At 46.1% G+C, this 22833-nt stretch overlaps 1 protein-coding gene across 4 annotated transcripts; it reads left to right on the top strand.

The window, feature by feature from the left end:
• Positions 1–1958: 1958 nt before the first annotated feature.
• HP1BP3 (heterochromatin protein 1 binding protein 3) lies at positions 1959–21987 on the top strand. 4 transcript variants are annotated; one of them, XM_014888408.2, is made up of 13 exons: positions 1959–2052; positions 8871–9068; positions 9482–9584; positions 10812–10962; positions 11310–11469; positions 12475–12618; positions 13434–13514; positions 15242–15396; positions 16128–16218; positions 16882–17041; positions 18992–19103; positions 20033–20170; positions 20861–21987. In XM_014888408.2, the coding sequence occupies exons 2-13, from the start codon at positions 8973–8975 to the stop codon at positions 21144–21146; spliced, it is 1677 nt and encodes a 558-aa protein (XP_014743894.2). In that variant the 5' UTR covers positions 1959–2052; positions 8871–8972; the 3' UTR covers positions 21147–21987. The 4 variants fall into 4 exon arrangements, with proteins under 4 accessions (XP_014743894.2, XP_088035025.1, XP_088035024.1 ...); XM_088178898.1 differs by lacking the exon at positions 1959–2052 and adding an exon at positions 2589–3515; XM_088178899.1 differs by lacking the exon at positions 8871–9068 and having other exon boundaries at positions 1976–2052.
• Positions 21988–22833: the final 846 nt, after the last annotated feature.

Below are 22833 nucleotides of genomic sequence, written 5' to 3'. Positions count from 1 at the left end.
GTGGGTTGTCATCCCGCAGTGTGGCTGTAAAGAATGTAAAGGGTTGCTCTTCCTCTCTAGGATTTTGAGGTAAAAATCAGACAAGGTGACAACAACAACTTTTCTCCTCTGCTTGTAGCTCTGTGGCTCAGCCAACACAGGTGCTGGGACACATCCTCGCAGTGGGCAAAGGGAGAGCTGCTGGTCTGATTTCATCTTTTTCTTCTTGGTGTCTTAAAAACCAGCAGTAAAGGAGCACATTCCCTCTTCTTTCCCTCTGTTCTACCTTTCCCTCCTGCCAGAGAGGCACCGCAGGGGGAAAAAAGCCAAAGAACACATTTTTCTGCCGTTGCACAGGGCTCGTTTCACACTCAGGCAAGACAGGAATGTTCAGCAAAGTGAAGCCATGTGTCTTGGGCACTTCCAGGGCTGTTCAGCTCCACATTGCAGGGATCATCTGGAGTGTAGAAGACTGAACAGGGCCAGGCTTTGCTCACAAGGCTTTAGAAGGTGACATCCTCAGGTGTAGTAAACTTAAGAGCAGTCACCTAAGAGGGAAAGAGTTGGGAAAAGCTTGGACAAGAAGCAGGCATTGCTGCAGAAATAAGACACATCTGCAGTGCATTGAATGTTAATGCTTCTAAATGTGCTCACAGAGGGGTTTCCCATCACAGCAGGGACAAAAATGCCCAGATAAATGGGTAAGTGCCCATATGGTCTTCAAATTGTAAAAACGCTGATGGGGAGAGAGGTTGGCAGATGAATAAAGATGATGTGCAGAAAACAAAAATGAGAAAAGTGCTCAAACAAGAGAGAGCAGATGAAACTGCTGTGCTGTATTAGGAGTCACCATCCCTGGAGCTGTTCAAAGTGTGTGGATGTGGCACTTGAGAACATGGTTTAGTGGTGGCCTTGGCAGTGCTGGGGGAAAGGCTGGACTCAGTGATCTTAACGTTTTTTCCAATTTTAATGATTCTGTGATTCTAAGCATGCTTATAGCAGAAAATAAGAATAGCTAGGGAACTGAGGAGTTCTACCTTAAACTCAAGGTTAGGTAAAGTAGTGGGTTTTGAAGGAAGGAGGAGAAAAAAGAACTTCCATGGATCTAACTAAATAAAGTAAACTTGAAGCAAAGACATAGCAAGAGGCAGACAAGCTTCTGTTTTTTACCTCAGTGTATCTGCACAGCCCTGAGATTACCATGACAGTGAAGATACAAGTGTGCGTCACACCTCAGCTCTGCCTTGCCATTTTAATCCTCACCCTGAGCAGCGGAGGCACACGTAAAAACAGCTTGAAACGGAGCAAAGCATCCTCAGGAAAGGGATCTTTCCCACATGTAAGAACTTGCTGTGACAGAAAATTCCCAGCTTGCAGCCAGACCTCAGCACTGGGACTGGTGTAATTGCGGCAGGCAATAATTACACAGCTAATGAGGGATGGGGGTGAAGAGGCTGAGGCAAAGGGAAGGCGGCACTGGGGATACCGCAGAGAGTGAGAAGAGGACGCAGCAAGAGGCTGAAGGTGAGATACAGGCTGGAGTGCTCCGGAACTGGAATTCACGGGTACACACAGAATCAGAGAGTAGTAGGAGTTGGAAGGGACCTCTTGAGAAGATTTAGTTCAAAGCCTCGCCAAGGCAGGGTCACCTGGAGCAGGTAACACAGGAACACGTCCACACGATTCCGGCAGGGCTGAGGAGGAGGCGGCGGCGTGGTCCCAGCCCGACGGGGCCGAGCTGACGGCCCGGCGGGGCCGAGGGCGGCTCTCGCACCTCAGCGACCCCAGCCGGCGAGAATGGCCTCAGCGCAGTAGTGGCGGGAAGTGCGCGCAGCCCCGCCCCGCGCACGCGCGCTTCTGCGCGACGTGGAGACAGTGGGGAGGGGGAAGGGGTGGCATTCGAAAAATGCCCGCGGCCCCCCATTGGCCGGCGGCGTCACCTGGCCACGCCCCCCCGCCGTGCGCCGCCGCCCGGCCTCCCCCGCGCGGCCCCGCCCCTCGGTCGCCCCCCCCCCCCATCCCGCCGCCGCCGCCGCCATTGGAGGCGCCGCCGCTTTGTGTCCGCCGGGCCCGGTGAGTCCCGGCCCCGCCCGCCCCCGGCGCCGCGCCGGGCGGGACACGGGGCCGCGCCCAGGAGGCTGCGGGTGCTGCGCGCGCTGCGCGCGAGGCGCGGGGGCGGCCTGGCGGCGCCGCTGTAGGGGCCCCGGAACTGCCCTCAGTGTCTACCCCCCCCGACCTCCCTGCCTTGACAGGCCTGGGGGAGCGAGGGTGTCGTGACGGGAGTCGCGACACGCTGCGCGGGCACGGCATGATGTCGCGGTGGGCTCGGGCCGGTATAGACCCGAGGAGGCGGCCCTGGGCCTCGAGTGTCGCCGGGCCCGGCGGGGCCTGGCGGGGCGCGGGCCCGCACAAAGAAGCCGCGGGGCTCAAACACGCCGCTCCCGTCCCGCCAACACAGGGCGAGCCCCGGGGAAGGTCAGCGGCGAAAGGGGCTGACAGGGCCGCGACACAATAAATAATCACTATTTATAAACTTAGGGAGAGCCTTAGCTCCTACCGCGGCCTTCCCGCCTTTCGGCTTCTTGGCTGTGCGGTTGTTTGGGTTTTTGCCTGCACTAACTCACTTCCTCCGCTTCTTAAGAGGTCCCTAATCCCCCTCGGCGCTGATAGCGATGGATACAGACCTACAGGCAGTTTCGACTGCCTCCTTGCGCCCAGGTGCTCACAGCCCGCTTAAGAAATGTTAATTACCCTCCTCCCCTAGTGCACAGATTTCCTACAGAGAGGGCTGTTAAATTCCAGTCTGGAATGGGGCTGTTCCAGGCAGGCTTATGTTTCTGTATCGTTATCCTTCTTGCCGCTCTAGGCTGTGGGGTGTTTTTGGGTAAAATACCGCAAAGATTTAAGGAGAGAAGGAGCAGCTTCTAGGGCGGCTCTTGCCGGGCCAGGGGGCCCCAGCACCTTACCTGCTTCACCTGAGGATAGCTCCAGACCGGCCACACTGTTCAGAACAAATTCTTCCCACGTGTATTTTAACTATTTTCCCACTAACCAGTGTCTGGGAATCCCTGGGGAACTGCCCAGCCTGTGCTGCAGAAGAAACATTGGATAATGTGGGATTGTGGGTGTGTCTGCTCCTTTATACAGTGTAGCAGAGACTGATAGTTTGGATAGTTTGTTTATAGCTGTGGTATTTCTCAGATACTCGGGTATTTCTCACTTCTTAGGGGCCCTCTGAGTTAGCAAGTGTGTCACTTCCCAGTTCTTATCTAACTATTGAGTAAGTGTTGCATTCTGATTTCCCAGCACGTGACTTTTGTTTGCTTTGACCATAAATAGTATTTTTAGCATCTTCAAGAAAGAGTTGGCCAGCATTCTTTGATAAGCAGCTCCCATTGAGGCGGGAAAGGTTCGAAAGTGCTTGTGTTTGTAAACAGCGTCCCTTCTCCATGAGAGCAGTGAGAGAAGGGAGGGGAGTTCAGATGAAGAGTGGAGGTGTTTGATGCACTGGGCAGGAGAGCACAGACCTTCCTCAGGTGAGACTTCAAAAAATTGTTTGATAGAGTGGGAGATCCTTGGAAATCAGGAATGAGTAGAGGGGAAAAAAACAGAAAAACCCCACATGATACCTTTTAGGGGAAAGAACGTGGTATAAATACCTTGGGAAAAATGGCTTTCAGAGCTTTCTCTCGTTTACCTATGTGAGCCTGCTAATTAATGATCTTCTTAATTCATGATGCACATTCATCAGGCTCCTTGAATTGTTTTTGTCTTCAGAATATCTTGTCCTGTGGTTTTTTTTCTCTTTCAGCAGAAAGTGACATGTAAATCTTTTGGCAGTGTTTTGTTACAAGTGACCTGGGATCCTCTGAGGATTTAAACTTCTGTGAGGGGGAATAAAAGTGTTACATTGATGGACTATAATGGGAGGTGTGGGTAGATTTCTTACAGACTGCAATGAGAAAATGGCTTTTATAATGTATAGTTTTGTCTGTAGAATAATAAATGATAGCTGAATAAGCAGTAGCTGGGAGGAGGGTTTATACAGCGATTTTAAATTTACTCTATCTAGACAAGACCTATTTAGGGTTCAAACCCTGGTATGTACCATTTGCAGCCTAAATTTTCATTCAGGTGTCAGCAGTTTGTCAAAATTCATGAAGTTGGATCATGAATTAAGATATTTTATCCAAGGCTATGAAAACCTTCAGCAGGGGATTTTCATGTTGGAGTTGTTTTAATTTTGTGACCTGACCTTGTTTTAAACTTCAAGCTGAGCCCTGTGCCCTCTAATGGGGGTGATTTCATCCCTCAGTGCCCATGTGGCATAGACAGAGTTTGGAGAATTTGGATCAAGGCCATTCTAGACAAAAACTGTTCAAAACTGTTGTTCCTCAGAGCTTGTCACCATCATGATCCTGAGCATCAGTGTGGAGATAAATTACACACCATCATACCTAAAACTCACAGAAACTTCAGCCAAGAATTTCTGCCTGCACAGCTTTCTCAAAATAATCTAAGTTGCTCGCTGACTGTTTTGTTTCCTCCCCCCCCCCTTTTTTTTTTTTCGCTTCAGTGAAAGCAGCATCTGTGTGTGCAGAAGAGCAGGGTTTAATTTTTGGTGTGCTCTGTAAAAATCGGGACAGGCAAGGTGTAAGTTGGGTTGCACTCGTGGCACTTGGAGTCAGAGGCTCAAATTCAATGCTGAATGAAAATGTTTTCAAATGAAAATATATCTTTAGGCTTAAAAAAAACCCTCATTTGGGTCTCTGAGTACAGGAATTCCTGCGGTTGCATGCTAGAGGTGTGGAGGATTTTTGCTGTGTTCCCCTGAATCCTACAATACGTGGGATTTGTTATTCCCCCACAACCCCATGCAGGGAAGGCGTGGATGGAAATGGACACTGTAACACAGCCAGGCTGAGGAATGTGCTGCCTGGCAAGCGGGGAGCTCTCGGAAGTGTGTGCTGGACCACTGCTCCTGGTTAATTGAAACAAGCTGCTCTGTGCAGCCTGCAGTGCTCGGGGCTCAGGTAGCCTGGAACAGAGCCCTGGGAGCCTCCAGTGCATGAGAGCTGCAAATGCAGAGCTTGGAGCTGAATCAGGGGGACATTGCAGGGAGGCAGGACACCTCCTGGGAAATGGCGGCCCTGAGGATTGGGACAAAACTTGTTGGATGCAGCAGGAGTGATGGGAATGCCTTCAGGCATTTGCATCTGAGATGTTGCTCGATGATCTCAGTATCTACTGTGGCCATGTAGATACTGAGGGTTAGACAAGGTATCTGCTGCCTGGGCTGGGTTTTTAGGCAACAGCTTTGAGGATTTCAGGGAACAAAGCCTTGGAAGAGTTGTGCAGCTTGCAATTTAGAAGGTGATGAGCTTTGGCATGTTTGATTTGGATTTGCAGAAGTATTAACATTTCCTGTGTTCTTTTCTGCAGTTTCCAGGTCATTGAAATATTCTTCTGCATTACAGAGTAGTAAATAATTGTCAATAATCAATAGCCTGGTTTTTAAACCCAGTTTTACTTTGCTTTTTAAGGCTTTCTGATAACAAACAGCTGTTCTTACTTGCATCACTTGCCAGGTTGTTGGATTTGTACCCCTTGACACCCTGCCTTCTAAGCTGCAAGTGCATAAAAGCTTTTTTTAGCCCTTTTTGACCTCATTTCTAGGCCAGTGTCATGTACTTTGTACCCAGTCACATCTAAGTACATCAGTCACCCGTAGGTATCGTGTGACAGTAAGGGGACACCCCACTGGCCCAGGATTGGATACACTTCCTCATTTTTCCATTGCATATTTGTTTTCAGCCTGCTCACCCTACCTTGAGTCCCTGTGACTTGGGAGTTTCTGCCAGTGTGACACTTGGATTGCCACATTCAAAACCTACCTAACTTATCCTGGAGCATTTTCTCTCAAAGGAGATTGAAGGCTGAGATAAGTTGAAAAATCTTAAAGTCAGCAGAAATTCAAGAACTCAGACAAATTTTTTTTTTTAACATTCTTGTGTCTCTTACATTAGTGGAGGGACTCCACACTTTGGAAATATTATCAAATCTGTGTTTCACCTGAAGCCTCCTTTTATTTATTCCTAATGATGTGATAGTTCAGCAAGAAATTGCTATAGGTGGTTCAGAGTAGTTCCTGGAAAAATCTCTGTACCTTTGGATCTTCCTTTAGTAGCTACTCCCTGAGCTGGGAGAGTGAACACATTCCTGCTAATCTAGAAATCCAGGAGTCTAGAGTAGTTTGTTGCTTATCAGCTCCTTGCTGGATTACCTGCTTTGGAATAACTAGTTCATGATGGTCTGGGAGCCTGTGAGCCTGCAGTTTTCCTTTAGAAAAAGGGGTGTAACTCTGAGGAGTGAATTTCTGTACTTCAGTGAAAGTTAGTATCCTGGTGGTGTTTTCACAGCTGATGTAATTATATTTTTCTGACAGTTGATTGGATTTAAAAGTCAGTTTAAATCACCCAACAACCGGCTTGAAAACTGCATCCTCAACTGGTGACCTCTACCCCCTTTCAAGGCACAGTGTTTGTTTGATGTTCATGTAAATGCAAAATACAGTTGTTACTTTCATTTTTTAATTGAGTAGTGGTTGTGATTGTAGCTTTGGTTCCCATTTAAAGTTGTCTTTTGAAATAGCATGTCCAGGTAACCATTGTTTTGGGTGACTTGATTTCTCCTTTACATGGATCTGTTTTATTTGGATAGGGGAATGAGGTGTTCTGCACTGTTGTTGCAAAACTTTCTCTTTTTTTGCTTTATCTTTTTGAGGAGCTGAGTTCAGGCCTGTTTGTGGTTGATATTTCACACTCAGTGCAGAAAACCACTTTTGATGCCCCCGTGGAAAGAAATGGGCTGAGCAGGCACAGTCCCTGGGAGGATGCTCTCACGAGGTGGGGCTTCTGACCTTGCCCCTGGAGATCAGTGCTTTACAGTCCTCCTGCCCTTTTGATTCCTTCCTGTGCCTTCTGAGCAGGAGATGATCCATGCCTGGGACTGCAGAGGGAATCACCAAGCCTGAATTTCTGCTGGATACTGGCTTGTCTGTGCATTTTAGGCACAGAAGTGAGGAATTGTGCTGTGTTAACTTGTACTCTTGAGAGCAAAAAGACTCCAGTGCTTTATGCACTGATCTAAACAAAAGAGTTTTCAGAACTTGGGGAATTTTAAGTCAAAGTTGGGAGTAATGTTTTCATGCATGTGTCATACAGGTCATACAGTTTAAAAATAATTAAACCCCAGGACCATGTCAGCCACAGTGTGGCTTGTGTGTGTGTTTAATCCCAGGGAATACGTCTTTTGTAGCCCCCAGCTGATTTCCCTGAGGGGGAATCTGTAGTTGGTTATTTTAGGACTCACTTCAAAATTCTGGCATTTTCTTAAAGGGCTTTAGACTCTGTGTGCTAGACAAAACACTGGATATTGAGCTGAAGCCCGGTGAAAATTTTTTTTTTCCTTTCACTTTCCACACTTGAGGAAGGAAGGTCCCTTAAAACAGGCCAAATTTTTTAAAGTGCTGTGCTATATTCTGTATATTCTAGTTGGCAATTAGTATATCTTCACATCCTGACATTTCACAAGACAGCTTCATTCATCTCGGTTTTTTGTTTTGTTTTAGTATGTAGTGTGTTTTGATCTTTCTGTTTTGCCTCAGAAGAAAACATCCAGTGTCATTGGGCTTTGTTTTCCCTGGTGCCGAGGCAGGACCAGTTCCCCTTGGGTTTTCAGAGTGGCTGTTCAGTTCCTGTCAGAAGTGCCTGTGACTGAGTAGTGATCCCCGCTGCTGAGTTATGACAGGACAGTATTTTTGGGCAAGAAGTGGTGTTGGTGTGGTACAGAGCAATGAGGAGAGCAGTGCTGAAACTGTGGTGAAAGTCTGCTTGAAAACGGGTTTTCCCACTGATGCTGGGTCTGTTTAAGAGGAAAACACTCAGGCTGCAGAAATACTTAATGAAAGAGAAAGTTTATGGTAAGTGCCTGCCTTCTGAGTAAAAGGAGACAGTCAGAGTAGGTGAAAACAGGGCATTTGGCTGTTTCTCTGTCAGGAAGGGAGGAGGGCAGACTGGAGCTCAATCTTTGGATGCAATTGGGACAGGTCCAGCCGTGGCTTGATGGAGGTGAGACTTTGCTTCTGAGGTTTTTAAAGAGGATGCTGAGAGGTGAATGAGCCAATGAATCCTGGTTTTGTGATGGAATTAGTGGAGCCCCTCTCCTTAGGAGAGGCCAGTGCAGGCAGATGGGCAGCAGGTAAGAAAGGCTGTAAAAGCGTAATAGTAGTAGAGGGTGAGACTTGATGAGGGTTAAACTAAGCTTGACCCATTTGTTATCCATGACAGTGCATGTGTTTGGAGCAGGGCTTTGGCAAGCTTGTTTTCTGGTAGAAGGCATGGACACTGCTCTTCTGATTGTCATTTTTGTCAAAAGATTCCTTCATTTCTTTAAATTGCATGGGGTTTCGTTTGGGGGGGGGCATGGCTTGGGTTCCCAATGCTTGTATCTTCTGCCTGACGGATGTAAAGGTGTCATTCCTTAGCTCCATGTGCCAGCTCCTGCTTTTACCCAAAGTCACTGAGTGACCAGTTCCCTCACTCAGAGTGCAGTGCAATGGCTCCTTAACCTAAAGAGCCTTTTTATCTTTCAGCCGTCTTCTAATGGGGCAGGTCTGGCTTGCACCTTTCCCATTTCTGCTCCACCCATAGCTCTTCAGTTTGCATAACTGTTTTAGCACCTTTGTTGAATGCAAGTGTTGCTTGTCAGTTGTGTTAGTCATGAGGTGTAAGTCATTTATCATTTTCTTTTTAATCTTTAATTTGATAGATACGTGGACACAGATGATTTTGTTTTGTTAATTTTCACACCACATCTTTTCTGTACTTTAGGTTGACTCCTCACTGCACTGTGAAAACCATTAGGAAAAAGTCCTTGGGGTTAAAACCTGGGGCTCCACAGTTACCTGAACTTGGGGCTAGAAATTAATTTAAATGTCGACTGATCTGTCTGAAGCTGAACCCGTGCATCATAAGGCGCTTCCACTCTTAACGGGAGCTCAGCTGATCCACACGGACAAGTTAAGTGAGGTAGGGGCTGGCCCTTTCTCCAAGCTTGCCCTTGGATCAGTCCTTGACTTCCAGACCTGCTCAAGGTTACTCAGTACTCTTTCTCTCCTGCTTCTAGGAAGGTTGACTGGGAGTCTAACAAGCTCTGCTTTCCCTTCCCTGCTTTCCCTGAGATGATGTGTTCTGTCAAAATCCTCAAATGCTCATCTCATTTAATTTGGAACTGAAATTATTTCTTTTATAACCATAAAATGTACAGCTATCCTCTCCTAGTATGCTTTGAAGAAGCTGGTTTGAGGGCTACTGTCTTTTACTATCCTAAAAAATCCAAACCAGAACACTTATACCTATGCTGCTTTGATTTACTTTAATCCCATTTCAAAACTTTCAGATTCTTTCCAGCATCTGTGCTGATTCTTACGTGCTTTTTGTAGAAAGTGGAAGACGACACGATGCCAATCCGTCGCTCGGTGAATGCTTCTTCCCGGGAAACTCCTCCCAAAAGCAAACCTGCTGAAGGACAAGAGGTCAAAGCAGGTAAAATCATAGTTCTGGAGGGGATTAATGTATATCCAAACATAGGCTGGCTCTGAAACACCTGCAAAACCCTACAGTCAGGATGAAAATATTATTAGTGTTTGGCTCCCTGTCACAGGCTTTTCCAGGATTTGTGCTTTGCAGCCACTTTTTCAGTTTGAACCCACTTGTTTTGTCTTTTACACCCTGTGTCACTCCAGACATGAAAATATGGCTAAATATTGTCCCTTTCAAGTTTGCACGTCCTTTGGAGTAAAGAAATTATGAAGTTTCAGTAGTGTCAGAAAGATGGTTTGAGATCAAAAGGTGGAGTTAATAAATGAAAAAAACAGAGTATTCATTCTTTTTTCTCTATTTTTCTGGGCAAAAATGTCAACATGTCGTGCAATCTAGCCTGATATTATATGGCTGTCTTAGCAGCTTGGCCTCAGTGTCCCAGAATGTGTCATTTCACTACTACAGTCAGTTGGTTTCACTGACTTTGTCCTCTTTGGTGTCACAAATGAAAAAACTACCTACAAAACTGACTCTTTATTTACTGTGTATTTTAAATGCCTCCATGGGAAGACAGCACAGGAACGTACCAGAAATGCATAAGCTGCACAGAGGAGTGTTGGTGGGCAGTTCTTTATCCAGAGTGTGGAATTTCAGTTTATATGCATTTTATCTAGTAGGCAACCCACTCTCTAAGGCCTGTTCTCAGCTAAATATACTTCTATGTATTTTTTATTTCCTTGGTGAGTTGATTTCTGACTGGATTTGATCCTTCTGATATGCAAGTGCTCCTGCCAATGCATATGTCACCAAAAGCTTTGCCACGTCTGGGGAAATGTGATAAAATTGTAATTATCCTTCAGGTGCTTTTGTTTTTGAAAACAACTGGGTCATAAGCAAAGCTACTTCTTAGAATCCCAGGCCTGTCTGCAAGATCAGCTTGTGGAGTTAAGAGAACACTGTTGGAACTGGTTAATTGTGAAAATGTTGAACAATGTTGTTTGCAATTTTTCTGGCATTTGAGGTGTGATTGCACCTTTATTGAAGCTCCTTTCAGTACTTTTCTTCACTTTTAAAGTTGCTTTTAAATAATACATTTAAGTTAGTGAAAATAAATTGATGGGAAATAATTAGTGGGATGATGTATTCTTAAGTTTGGCTTTTTTTCCCTCTACTTTCCTAAAGAATAAAAGCTGGTTTTGGACCAGCTTGATGTTTTTTCACACTTTCTAGATGCAGAAATTACTTCTGAGGAATCTGCCTCTGTTGGAGAGGAACAAGAGACTGAAACCCTGCCTCCTGCATCTAGTGAAGCAGAACAGCCAAAGGAACCTGAGAATGAAGGGAAGGAGGAAACAAAGTCATCAGAGGAAACCAAAAAGGAGTAAGGCTTACTTGGTGCTGAACTCAGGGATTTGGGTAGGATTCTGAGGGAAGTCAGGCCCTACACAGAGAAAAGACAGTGGGAGAGAAAAGGAAAATGAGTGCTTTAAGGTTCCTCTCCTTAAGATACTTCTAAGGAAGAAGCTACTGATCACGTGGAGCTGCTGTTCTTGAACACGAGGCTGAATAGCAATACAAGGTCTCTTTTTTACTAATAGAAACATCAAAATAGTCCTTAAGTTATGTTAATTTAAATAATGTCAGATGTTCTGGGCTTTGTTGTTCTTGTCCTGCTTGTTGGCTTGTTTTAGTGTCTCTTTCTTACTATTGCTCTGTATTTTCCCTAAGCGAGAAGGATCAGTCTAAGGAGAAGGAGAAGAAGGTGAAGAAGACCATCCCTGCATGGGCCACGCTCTCTGCCAGCCAGCTGGCTCGGGCACAGAAGCAGACTCAGATGGCAGCCACCTCCCGGCCCAAAATGGATGCGATTTTAACTGAGGCCATCAAGGTAAGCAGGACACAAATGTGGCTTTTATTCAGTTTACATCCTAAGCCACACGATTTCAGCTTGCTGAGGTTCAGGTGACAGTGCTATGTGTTAGCAGGAAGCTGAGTGTGTAAGATGGGTGTACTTATGCCTGGAAGCCCACGGAGCTGACTTGTGAGTCCATGAGGATGATGAGGGGCCCCGTAGTTGATTTCTTTGTTTAGGATTTGTTTCCCTCCCTAATTGCACTATGAAGAACAGCTAGGATGGCATAACCTGGTTGAAAACTATGTTGTCATAATGTTTGCTGTGTCTCCTAGCCACATTTAACTTCATTTACCTGGATTCATCCATCTATTTGATACACATGCTTTCCTTTAGGAGTAACTTACTCTAATTCAGGGCAGATGGAGATACTGTAAACCTGCATTCCAAAGTGGTCTTGGTTTACTTTATCCCTTCTGATTGTAAGAGGAGATCTCTGCTGTGCTGCTACTCTCCCCGCTAGACTTGGTTGCTCCCTTCAGAGGAGTCCTGAACTCCCACCAGCCTTAATTGCAAGATGGCCTTTCCATCTATCTTCAAAAGATGAACTTCACTTTTAGGTTTTGCTGTTTTACTGATGTCAATCCTCCATCTTCTTAAAAAAACAATTGGCAGGTTGTTCTGGCTTAATGATTATTCTGTCTGGTAGTAATAAAATAGTAGTTAGTAAATCAGTTGTGCAGCACTGCCAGAATGCGACTATTTTGTATTTTAAGCTATTCCGTGTGAGTGCTTCAGAGCAGGGGAGCAGTAGATATGTGCTTGCTGTGCTGCTTTTGTGTTGTTTGTGTTGCTCTTCAGCTACTCAGAAGGGGAAAGTTAAGTATTTTGTTAGTCGTGTCCTATACTTGATTCACAGTGGAGAAAAGGCCAGCCCTGGCATCTGTGGTGGTCTGTGTGCATCAGTCTGATCTCTGTTCTTCCACCCCACTCAGGATAGTTCCAGTGTAGGTGGTTTCTAATGTTTTGTTTCTGTTTCAGGCCTGCTTTCAGAAGAGCGGTGCCTCGGTCGTTGCAATACGGAAATACATCATCCACAAATACCCCTCCCTGGAGCTGGAGAGGAGGGGATACCTCCTGAAGCAAGCACTGAAAAGGGAGCTGGAGAGAGGAATCATTAGGCAGGTAAGAGCTGCCTTGTGGAGCAGCACTAAAGATTACTGAAGAGGGACTATTTCCAACGGCCTGGAATGACAGGGCAAGAGGGAATGGCTTCAGAGAACAGAGTCGGATGGGATATTGGAAAATGACCCTTCCCTCTGAGTGTGGGAAGGCCCTGGCATAGGGTGTGCAGAGAAGCTGTGGCTGCCTCATCCCTGGCAGTGCTCAAGGCCAGGTTGGATGGGGCTTGGAGAAACCTGGGATAGTGGAAGGTGTCCCTCCCTGTCCATGGCAGGGCTAGAACTGGGTAATCTTTAAGATCCCTTCCAGCCAAAACCATTCCATGATTTTGGGAACTGCATAGGAATTTCTTAACTCCATTAGAAGATCTGTGGAATGAGCATGTTCTCCCTCGTGGAGGTTCATCAACCTCTGCCTCTGCTTTATTGGACACTGGCAGGATTTCAGCATTGTTGTGTTAGTCACATACTTGGCACTGTTGGTTTTTGTGCAATTTCTGGCCATTTATGGGTGTTGTGTCACACAGCATTGCAGCAGCACATGGGTCCAGCAGCATCACTTCTGCAGCAGTGTGGGTTTTAACACTGTAATTTATGCCTGTATTATCTGTCAGGATCTCCTGGTCAGGACAGCAGAGTATGTCCCAATGTCTGGCTGTAGTTTCTGATATTACTGAAGTTTCAGTGGGTTCAAATCAGACCTCTGCCGTAAAAACCCATTGCAGGGTTCAAGTACATTCAAAATCATGCATCCCTCCCAGGTTTTTATTATTCTGAGTTACTCTGTTAAGGACTGAAATGGACTTTCTCTTGAAACAGGTGAAAGGAAAGGGAGCTTCTGGGAGCTTTGTGGTGGTGTCTAATGCAGGAAAAACTGTTCCAAAAGCCAGAGACAGAAAGGTAAGATGAATCATTTTAAAGAACACTCTGAAAACACACTGAAGCATATGTAGCTTACCCAACATTCTCAACCCAGTGTTCTCCTTGCTGTGCTTTTTCTCCCCAAGTACAGAAATTAAAACCCACATCCCACTGGTATCAGAATCAGAAAGCTACTATGAGGAAAGAAACCCAAGTTGAATGATCAAAATCTCAGTTTTAAAATGTTTACATTAACCCCCTAGGCTTTGGTTCAGAGGCAGAAAATTGAATAAACATGAAACTCTCCTCTGTCTTTACTGGGCGGAGAGAGATGCCTCTCAGGTATTGGAAGAGAGTTTTATGCTATTGCTGTGTGTGTTTTATGTTGTGTGGATAAAGGGAAGACTCCAGTCTTTAGGACTGAGGGGAACGTTTTCCCATCAGCTGTGAGGACAGAGGGAAGAAGAACAAAATATCCTAAAGTTTCTGAAAGAAACTGCTGATGCTGGATGTTGTTGGGGACTAATGTGAAGGGGATGGTTTTTTGAGCTTCACAGTTAGTTGTGGTTCCAGCACTGCTGATCTCCACTCCATGCTGTGCTGAGTGTGTGAAACACACTCCTAACGCTGCAGTTACAAAACGTTTAGCTGGAATAGCCAATCCCTTGGGATTAGACAGGTGAAGTTAGACACATAACACCTTGGTGGTCATCTCTTGCCCCCTGGGGAGACCAAAAGCCCTAAAACTGAAGCATATGTTCACACATTTGATATGGTGCCCTGGAAGAAACTAATTGCAGTGGAACTTTTTAAGCAGAGCTCACTGACTCCAAGAGAAGTGTAAACAAGACAGCTGATACCTACTGACACATCACCTCTCTGTGCAGCATATGGGTGTCTTTCTTCCCAGTTACTTTCTCTGCGTCGCAGCAAAACAAATGTTTTGGATGAATTCAGCTGGCAGGGAAGCAGCTCCCTCACCCATTGCACTATTTGCAGAGCTGCTGTTCAGTATCAAATCACTGAACTTCAGCACATTTCCTCTGTAAAGAAGAGAGACCATTTTTCCCTGCTTGTCCCCTCTCACAGTAACAAAAGGTGTGGAGGAAAACTCAGAGCAGAACGTTGGCTTCAGTCAGAATTTTATTGTGTTATTAAAAAAAAAAAAAGTACTCCTGTTTAGCTGTTCATTTTGGGGAAGACTTGATTTGTGTAAACAGGTCCTGTTTGATGAATTTTAAGTTTCATGTCAGTATGTGTCATCATCTTCACAGAAAGAACTGTAAAGCATTGGCACAGGGGATCCAGGGAGTTACCATCTCTGGAAATCTTAAAAAAACCTGCAGATGTGGCACTTGGTCTGGTGGTGACTATGTCAGTTCTGAGTTAATGTTTGGACTCCATGATCTTGGAAGGCTTTTCCAGACTGAATAATTCTGTAATTCTATGATTTTTCTGCCATCTCACTGAAGAGTGGAGAGGAAAACATTTATAGCAAGAGGAAAGAAATCATTAAAAATACAGATGTTAGATACTCAGCAATTTGTATTTGTAAAGTTTTCCTATAACTCCTATGAAAATTAATCCAGATTTGCTGTATATCTCTTAAGCTGCAAAATGTTGTAAGTTGTTAAAGAACTGCCTTACAGCACCTGAGTTTCCAGCTCAGCAGCCAGTGTCAGGAGCACTTATCTCCACATGTGTGTTGCTAGTTCAGAAACCCAGAGTTTTAGGCCCTGCTGATGCATAAAAGTCTTTTCTTTCAGAAAAACACTTTGGCTCCGAGTGCAGAGCAGCAGGTGAAGCTTGAGGACGTCCTGCCGCTGGCCTTCACTCGCCTGTGTGAGCCCAAGGAAGCTTCTTACAGCCTGATCAAGAAATACGTGTCTCAGTATTACCCCAAACTCAAAGTAGATGTAAGGTAAGTGCTGGAGTTGCTTTAGCAAGCAGAGGATTGGGGAAACTTGGCCTTCCTCTGGTTCTATATCGCTTCATGATGACTCAATCTGGTATTTAAGCCAGCTGCTGCTCCGAGTTGCAGAGCCTGTGAGAAAGCTTGAGGAAAAGCTGTGCCTTTTCCTGCATCCCTCCACATCCCATCTTTGTTCATGACAGCACCAGCAGCATTGCTCTGCACACCTTAACCACACCCACATGCCTTTACTGCCTGGATGTGAAGGTCTCTCCTCGGGGTCTCATCCTCCTTGGATCTGGATGCTTTAGCCAGCATATATGTACAGTAATCTTTAAGGTGACCTGTACAGAGCGAGTTGAGGCTTGGGAAGCAAAACTAGGAAAACCCTGCATGTCACCTCTAACAGGGTTTTGTCAGCCCCTTGTTTGCCTGTGAGCTAATTGAGTGTCCACCACGTCCAAATGTGCTGCTCAAGGTGAGTGGATCCGTGCCAGGGCCGTGTGCCCGGAGCTGCCGGCGGTGCCGTGACACGGAGCCCGCACTGCCGCTTGGCTCCCAGCGTGGTGCCGTGTTCTGCCCGGGCACCGAGCCTCGCTGACAGGTCTCCATTTAAAGTGTCTGCATGTAGGCAGACACTCTAAGTGCTGCTCTGCTCACAGGCTGCAAAGTGCTGTTTCTCTGTTTGTTTTTGGAGCTGTCAGTGTGTGTCAGTAAAGCTTTCTCCTTCTTTGTTTCAGACCCCAGCTGCTGAAGAACGCCCTGCAGAGAGCTGTAGAGAAGGGCCAGTTAGAGCAGATCACAGGCAAGGGAGCATCTGGGACATTCCAGGTCAGAGACTGGGTTCATCTCTGTTGACCACAAGCCTTGGATGTCAGTTACTGTGCCCTGTCCCCTGGTTTCACTGGGTAGCCCTTTCTTCGGCAGCCTGGCATGCTCAGAGCTTGTCCAGCTATGAAGCAGTAGGACTCTTGTTCTCCTCTTGGTCTCCGTTTCAGGAGCAGACCCCTGTTCCCTTGCTGAGCATGCTGCATGCACTGCTCACCTCTGACTCACCAGCACAGTAGGGGAACTGGTGGGGTAAGCTTTCCTTTCCATCCCTCTCTGGAAGTGCAGCAGGTACTTCAGATGCCTGCAACATCTTTTACTCATGGGTGTGCCATGGAGTACGTTTGGTCCATGGGATGGAGGAAGATGTGATTTATTTTGCTTTCTTTCCTCCCCTGAGCAATAGTCCCTTAGACTGCCACATCCTTGCAGTGTATTTGAGGGCTAGGGTGAGGTGTTGCTGATAAAGCCCCACAGGCCAGCTGACTGACTAGGCCTGTCCTCTCACCTACAGCTGGGAGAGCAGCGTTCCCTGTGCAGTGTTTTAATATTAAACGTATCTGTGCTAATGCAGGAGCGCCGACCCACCTGGTGCAGAGGAGCTTGTCCTGACCTGGTTTGGGAGAATTTTGTCTTGATGCTTTTCTCTTCCTCCTTGGAAAATAGCTGAAGAAATCAGGGGAGAAGCCCCTGCTGGGTGGGACTCTGATGGAAGATGCCATCCTGTCTGCTATTGTGGCCATGAATGAACCGAAGACCTGCTCCACCACAGCGCTGAAGAAGTATATCCTGGAAAATTACCCAGGGACCAACTCCAACTTCCAGGGTAAAGTACTGATCCCTGTACCACTTCTATTCTGCATGCAGAGAGAGTCCTGCAGCTGTAGATGTGCCTGTGCAGCACCTTTAAATTGCTCTGTTAGCTTGCAGGGAGCTGCAGCTGCTCAGCTCTTTGTGCTGCAGAGATGCTCTGTGGTTTAAATTCCCATCAGTCCCTTTCAAGCCGGACAAAGGCCAGTTCCTGAGACAGAATGCACGATTCTCTTGTCTATAGCCAGGAAGGGGGAATAGTATTTAAGTACTTTATTATTCTGAAATCACCAAGTTGATTTCATCTCTCTCTGCTTTGAAAGAGACAGCTTGGCATCAGTGCAGTTCCTAATTGCTTTTTATTTAGAGAACTTGTGTAGCTTAACTTTTTTAAAAAATTCACTAGCACCCCTCTTACTGATTTGTTTGAGTCACTACTTTGCATATGATTTTTAAAAGATCAAGCAAATAAGGAGAAAAAACAATTGTATTTTTTTTGGAAGGGAGATGTCGCATGTTTTTGTTCCCGGGAGTGGCACTAATGGCTGGTTTGACTTTTACCTGAGCAGAGGCTTTCAAGCAGATTTTCTGATGGCTTATTTGGGTTATTTGGGCTGAGCCCTGATGCAGTTGGTTGGTGCTGGAGGTCAGCTGAGACAGGCTGAGATCACAGCGGTCTCTGCTCAAACCTGAACGGACATCAGTTTGTTCCTGTGGTGTCACTGAGCTGGTGCCGTTCCTCAGGAGCGGAGAGGAGATTGCTGATCCCACAGTCTTTCCCTGGAGCTGGAGCACAGCATCAGCACAGCTGTTTGTTACAGGGTTACTGACACACAGCACAGGTTCCAAGGCTGAAGAGCCTGCCCTGAGGCCTTTTGCCAATTAGAAATTGATGTTGGGTGTGACTTCTTAATCTCGGGGCAGGAAAAAGAGCTTCCAGGCTTCCTAAGCCCTTGCATGGTTTATTTTCAGGACCATTGGAAATGTTCCTGGTCCTTTGGGCCTGTGTTGAGCCAGCCTCCAATGCTTGTCACTCCTGCAAGACCAATAAGGAAATTTCAGCTAGCAATCTGTTTTCTTTTTCCTTCCGTTACGTAAAAAGAATTTTGATGATCTCTGCTGTGTTCTGAGAGCAACCAGAGGAAGATCTGGTGAGATGTGAAAGCAGATGGGTACACACTGCAGAGATCTGCTCTCCTCCCCAGTTTTTGCCTCATCTCAGAACTGGACTTGGCTGGAGTCAAATCCTTTACCTGCTGTTATTGACCTTTGACACCCAGAGTAAAACTAGTCTTGTGGTTATAAAAACTTTGGAACATGCTTGAGAGTGAACCTTGTTTTTCCCTGAGAGCTCAATATGTAAATAGCCCCTCTAATTCAAGCTGAAAATGGTTCTGAACTGACTAAACAACCCAAGCACTTTGCCAGAGACAAAGATCCCCTGTACTTGCACAGTTTGAGTTGCAGTTCTTACACCGTACACAATGGAAAGTCTGGAATAAAAAACTAGAATAAAAAGTTCATTTGTTGTATTTCTAGACCAAATATTTTACCCTTTAAAAAACAAAACGAAAAGCAAACCGCAGTATGGGAAGGACGCAGCACTTAGAACATGAGGAGATCAAAACCAAAGTAAAAGGTTTGTTTTAAAACACACTTTAGATGACAGTCTGAGACCTGGGTTAAATTTGGACAGAGGTAGTTACATGGTACTGTAAATGATTTATGAAGGAGCACTCCATGATGATGTCATCAGAAACGTGCACCCTTCTTGACTCCTTCCTTTGGAGTATTTGAAGCCACTCTTGCCAAGTGCTTATACAAGAGCAATATCTTGTATCTTGCTCGAAAATTGACTGAGAGGATTTCCCATCCTGACTCTAGCTCTGATTTCAGAGGGCACTGCAGAGAGCAGAGAAGAGGATAAAGATAGTAACACAACCTTTCTCTGATTTCTTTTTCACAGTGCATCTACTGAAGAGAACTCTGCAGAAATGTGAGAAGAATGGCTGGATGGAGCAAATTTCTGGGAAGGGCTTCAGTGGAACCTTTCAGCTTTGTTTCCCTTATTATCCCAGGTAGAGAGCTTGTCTGTAAAATTACGTTCAGTTTTGCACAGCTCAGGTAGCAGAGCTGAAGTTCATGAGCCTATTTACCTCCTGTTTACAGGGAGGTTCTAGAGGGTTTAATCACTGGTGAACTCACACATTGTCACCCATGCTCTGGATAATGGCATTACTTGGGTGAACAGAAAGCTGACTTCATTAGCAAGAGAAGCTTTTAAGGGCGGTAGACATACTGGGCTCAGTATTCTCAGGTAGACTGTTGTGCTGCTTTTGTTGCAGACTGGGCTATTTAAGTGTTCTGTGCTAAAACCAATTCACCTGAGCAGGAAGTGGGGTGGGTTCTCCATGCCAGGATGCTCCGAAGGAGCAGGACCCAGCTGTTCCTTCCTTAAGGGAGGAGAGGTGGGAGGAGGGAGGATGACCTAGATTAGCTACTCTGAGTCTAAACCAGCCTTTCTTCTCCTGCTGTGAACTGATATTGTGCTGGGCCATGTGGAGCCCAGGGCTGAGGCCTTGGTGTCCCAGGAAGAGCCAAATGGCAGCAGAGTCATTGAAGTGCCTGCTCCTCAGCTCCCTTTATTGCACACATGAGTCTCCACAGCTTCAGCCATGCTTAGCTGCTGGAGTCTGATCCTGCCCCTTTGATGTTTCTTTCCCTGGGTTTTCAGGGAAGGAGCAACGAGGGATAGAAATGGAGAAGGGACAGCTTAGGGCTGGTGCATTCCTAGGCTGTCATGTTTCTGCCATTGCTGAGACTAAATAGCCTTGGTTTGGGACAGCAGCAATCACAGAATTCCTGGGAGCATTTCTGGGTTAGGCTAAAGCTGTAACCTTACAGGGAAGCTGCAGTGCCAGAGGAGAGCCAGGGTTGCCCAGTGCTTGCCTACCCTGGAGTTGCATCTTTAGAAGCAAATTGCACTCTGACCAGACCCCTCTTGTAGCCCAGATGTGCTCTATCCAGAGAAGCAGCAGGATGAGGATTCCGAGGAATCTGATGAGGAAGAAGAGGAGGAATCTGAGGAGGAAGAAGAATCTGAAGAGGAAGAGTCTGAGGAGGAAGAGCCACCACCAAAGAAGAGGTATGGCAGCATGAGAGATGAGTGGGCTTCTTTGGATGAAATAAGTGTCTTGTCACAGCTGTAGAGTGCTCAGGTGTGCCTCTATGTGTGGTCACCTATCCACAGGGCTGTTGCTCACAGGTGTTGGCAGAAGTTTCTAATTATTCCTTATTCCAGAGATAGTGACCTCCCCCATCCCATAATTTGAAGCCTTCCTCTTTCTTCTTCTAGATGAGAGAGACCCTGTGTTTGTGTGTCTTCATGGAACTTTTTGTATTTATTGCTTTCTTTAAAAAAGTCTTCCCTACAGTAATTATTTATAGTTCTGTAGCCAGATATGAGACCTGCCTCACTCAGAATTGGACTTAATGAGTGTTGTTTGTTAAGTAATAAAATCTAATTTAGAGAAGAGAAATAGTGCTTAGGGCTTTTAATTGTTCTGACAGCTGACTGATTCACTGTCCTTATTTATATGTTTACTTGCCTAACAAAGGGGGGTTAGAAGCCTCGATGGCAGCTCTGTGGGGATGGGAGGTGCTCAGTGTAGAGCTACCAGAGGAGCTCTTGCTCTTTGGGATTTAGCTCATGGAATGTGCTGGCAAAGGGCAGGGATGCCAAGATGTGCTTCATTTATGCAAATTGCTGACAGCAGCTCTGCTCTGGGTACTGTTTGTGCCTCCACTGAGCTCCTGTGCTGTCTCTTCCTAACAGGATGCAGAAGAGACCACCCCCCAAATCCCGGAGCAGGGCCCCTCCGATGAAGCGAAGAGAGTCCAAACCCAAGCCAAGGAAAACCCCTACCGCCCGCCGGGGCAAGGCAAAGCCCCCTCCCAAGGTCAAAACCCCTGCTAAGAAAGCCAAACCAGCAGCCCCAGCCATCAAGAAAGCCTCTGGTGGCAGCTCTTCCAAGAAACCAGCAGCCAGTGGGAGGAAGGAAGTGAAACCCTCTGCCAAGGGCAAATCCACCATGAGGAAATCTCTCCGGGCAAAAAAGTAAAATGTTTCCAGTGTCAGGGAATCCCATGGTCAAATCCACAATCTTGTTTTATAAGTCAACATGCATTTGTATTTTAGTTCTGATGCTTAAACACTTCTTTAATTTTTTTTTTTTCTTGAATGATGGGGAAAAGCTGAAAACTAAATCAAACCAACCCGAGCATTTGTTAGATCCCAATGCTGTGCCTCATGCCTGCCCCTCCCCTGGAACGAGTCATCTTTACTTTCTGCAATAATTTTAGGACTTTTCTAGGACATTTCTTATCTGTACATGTATGGTGTTCCACGTGTGTTTCCGGGGGGAGGGTTGGCTTTTAAAACAATTCTTCAAAGAAGATCATTATATCTTTAGACAGCAGGAACAGGATGATGGGGGAATGTGATTCTTTAATAAGAAGGCGCGGTGGCAGAGGAGTCCTCCCTAGATCCCTGCATGCCGAGGTCCTTGGCGTTTCCGTAAAGGAGCCATGTACATACAGCACTTGCACTGAGCCCCGAGGTGCTGCTTTCCTCAGCCACAGGCCTGGGGGTGGCTGCTGAGTCAGATCCTCAGCATCTCCTGAGGGTCTGGTACCAGAGGGGCTCCAAAAGGGGCAGCTCTCAGTTAGGCGGGTGATTTGAATTAGTGTTTCCACACCACATCTGTTACTTTAAAACCAAAATATATCAAAGTCTTCTTGAATCCAACTTTCAAATGTTTTTAAGAGATGAAAAGCCTGAGTTTGTCACCTCTTGTTTACCCTTTTTTAAAGAGAAGTTGGAGAGCTATAAAATTGCTAATGTAGAGATGTTGATAAGTGAAGAACATGTGGTTTGCTAAAATAAAATGAAACTAGATTCCAGACCTGCCTTCTGTGTCCATTCTCTCCTCACCCCAGCTTTTCCTCCTGGAAAGGTAGAGAGAAGGGAGTACATTCACCACCAATTCTGACTGTTGCAGAGGCAGATCTTTGTTCATAGACAGTGTGATTTAACCTGAGCCTCTGTCAAGCTCTGTAGTTGGACCAACTCCTGACCTTTTCCTTCCCTGGTTTCTCTGGAGACAAAGGTGAGTGAGGAAAAAAGCTCTGTTGGAAACTCTTGCTGGTCCTCTTCTCCCCTTGTCAGTGATCAACGAGTACAAAAAAACCCAGCTGGAACCTTCTCCTCCCACCCTGCTCAACAGAGCAATACCTGCCTTCAGAGCACTTCTTGCCATGTCCCTGCTCTGCCGTGCCCAGGGCAGCAGTGCCAGTGGGACGTGACAGTCTCCAATGTGCTGCTGCAAAGAGCTGTGAGGAGGGGAATTACACAAGGAGGGAGAAAACAGCTTCATTTAATTTATTCTTTTCACCTGCTGTCTCAGTGTGCTACCTCTAACTGGGAGTTTATAAATTCCAATAGAAATGGCCTAAATTGTTCCCAACCCTGTAAGAAGGGCACAAACAGCAGGTTAAAAATCACAGCTAATGGGAAGCAGAGTGAAAGCTCTGATCCAAGAATGATCCACAGGAATGTAAAGCAATTAGAAACATTAGTTAATGGCTTGTTCCTGGGCTGCTTGTACTGAAGTCTTGGAGTTTGTTGGCATTGTGGTGAAATGAATTGGAGGAACTTCTCAGTGCTAGCATGTTTATGGGGACAAAGAGACATCACCCAGGTGCTGGGCATTTTTCAACCTCCTTCTTCCCAATGGCATTCCCACACCA

Source organism: Sturnus vulgaris, chromosome 25, assembly GCF_052056855.1.
Source record: "Sturnus vulgaris isolate bStuVul1 chromosome 25, bStuVul1.hap1, whole genome shotgun sequence".
Classification (NCBI taxonomy): Eukaryota; Metazoa; Chordata; class Aves; order Passeriformes; family Sturnidae; genus Sturnus; species Sturnus vulgaris.
This window is presented reverse-complemented; position numbering and strand designations above follow the sequence as displayed.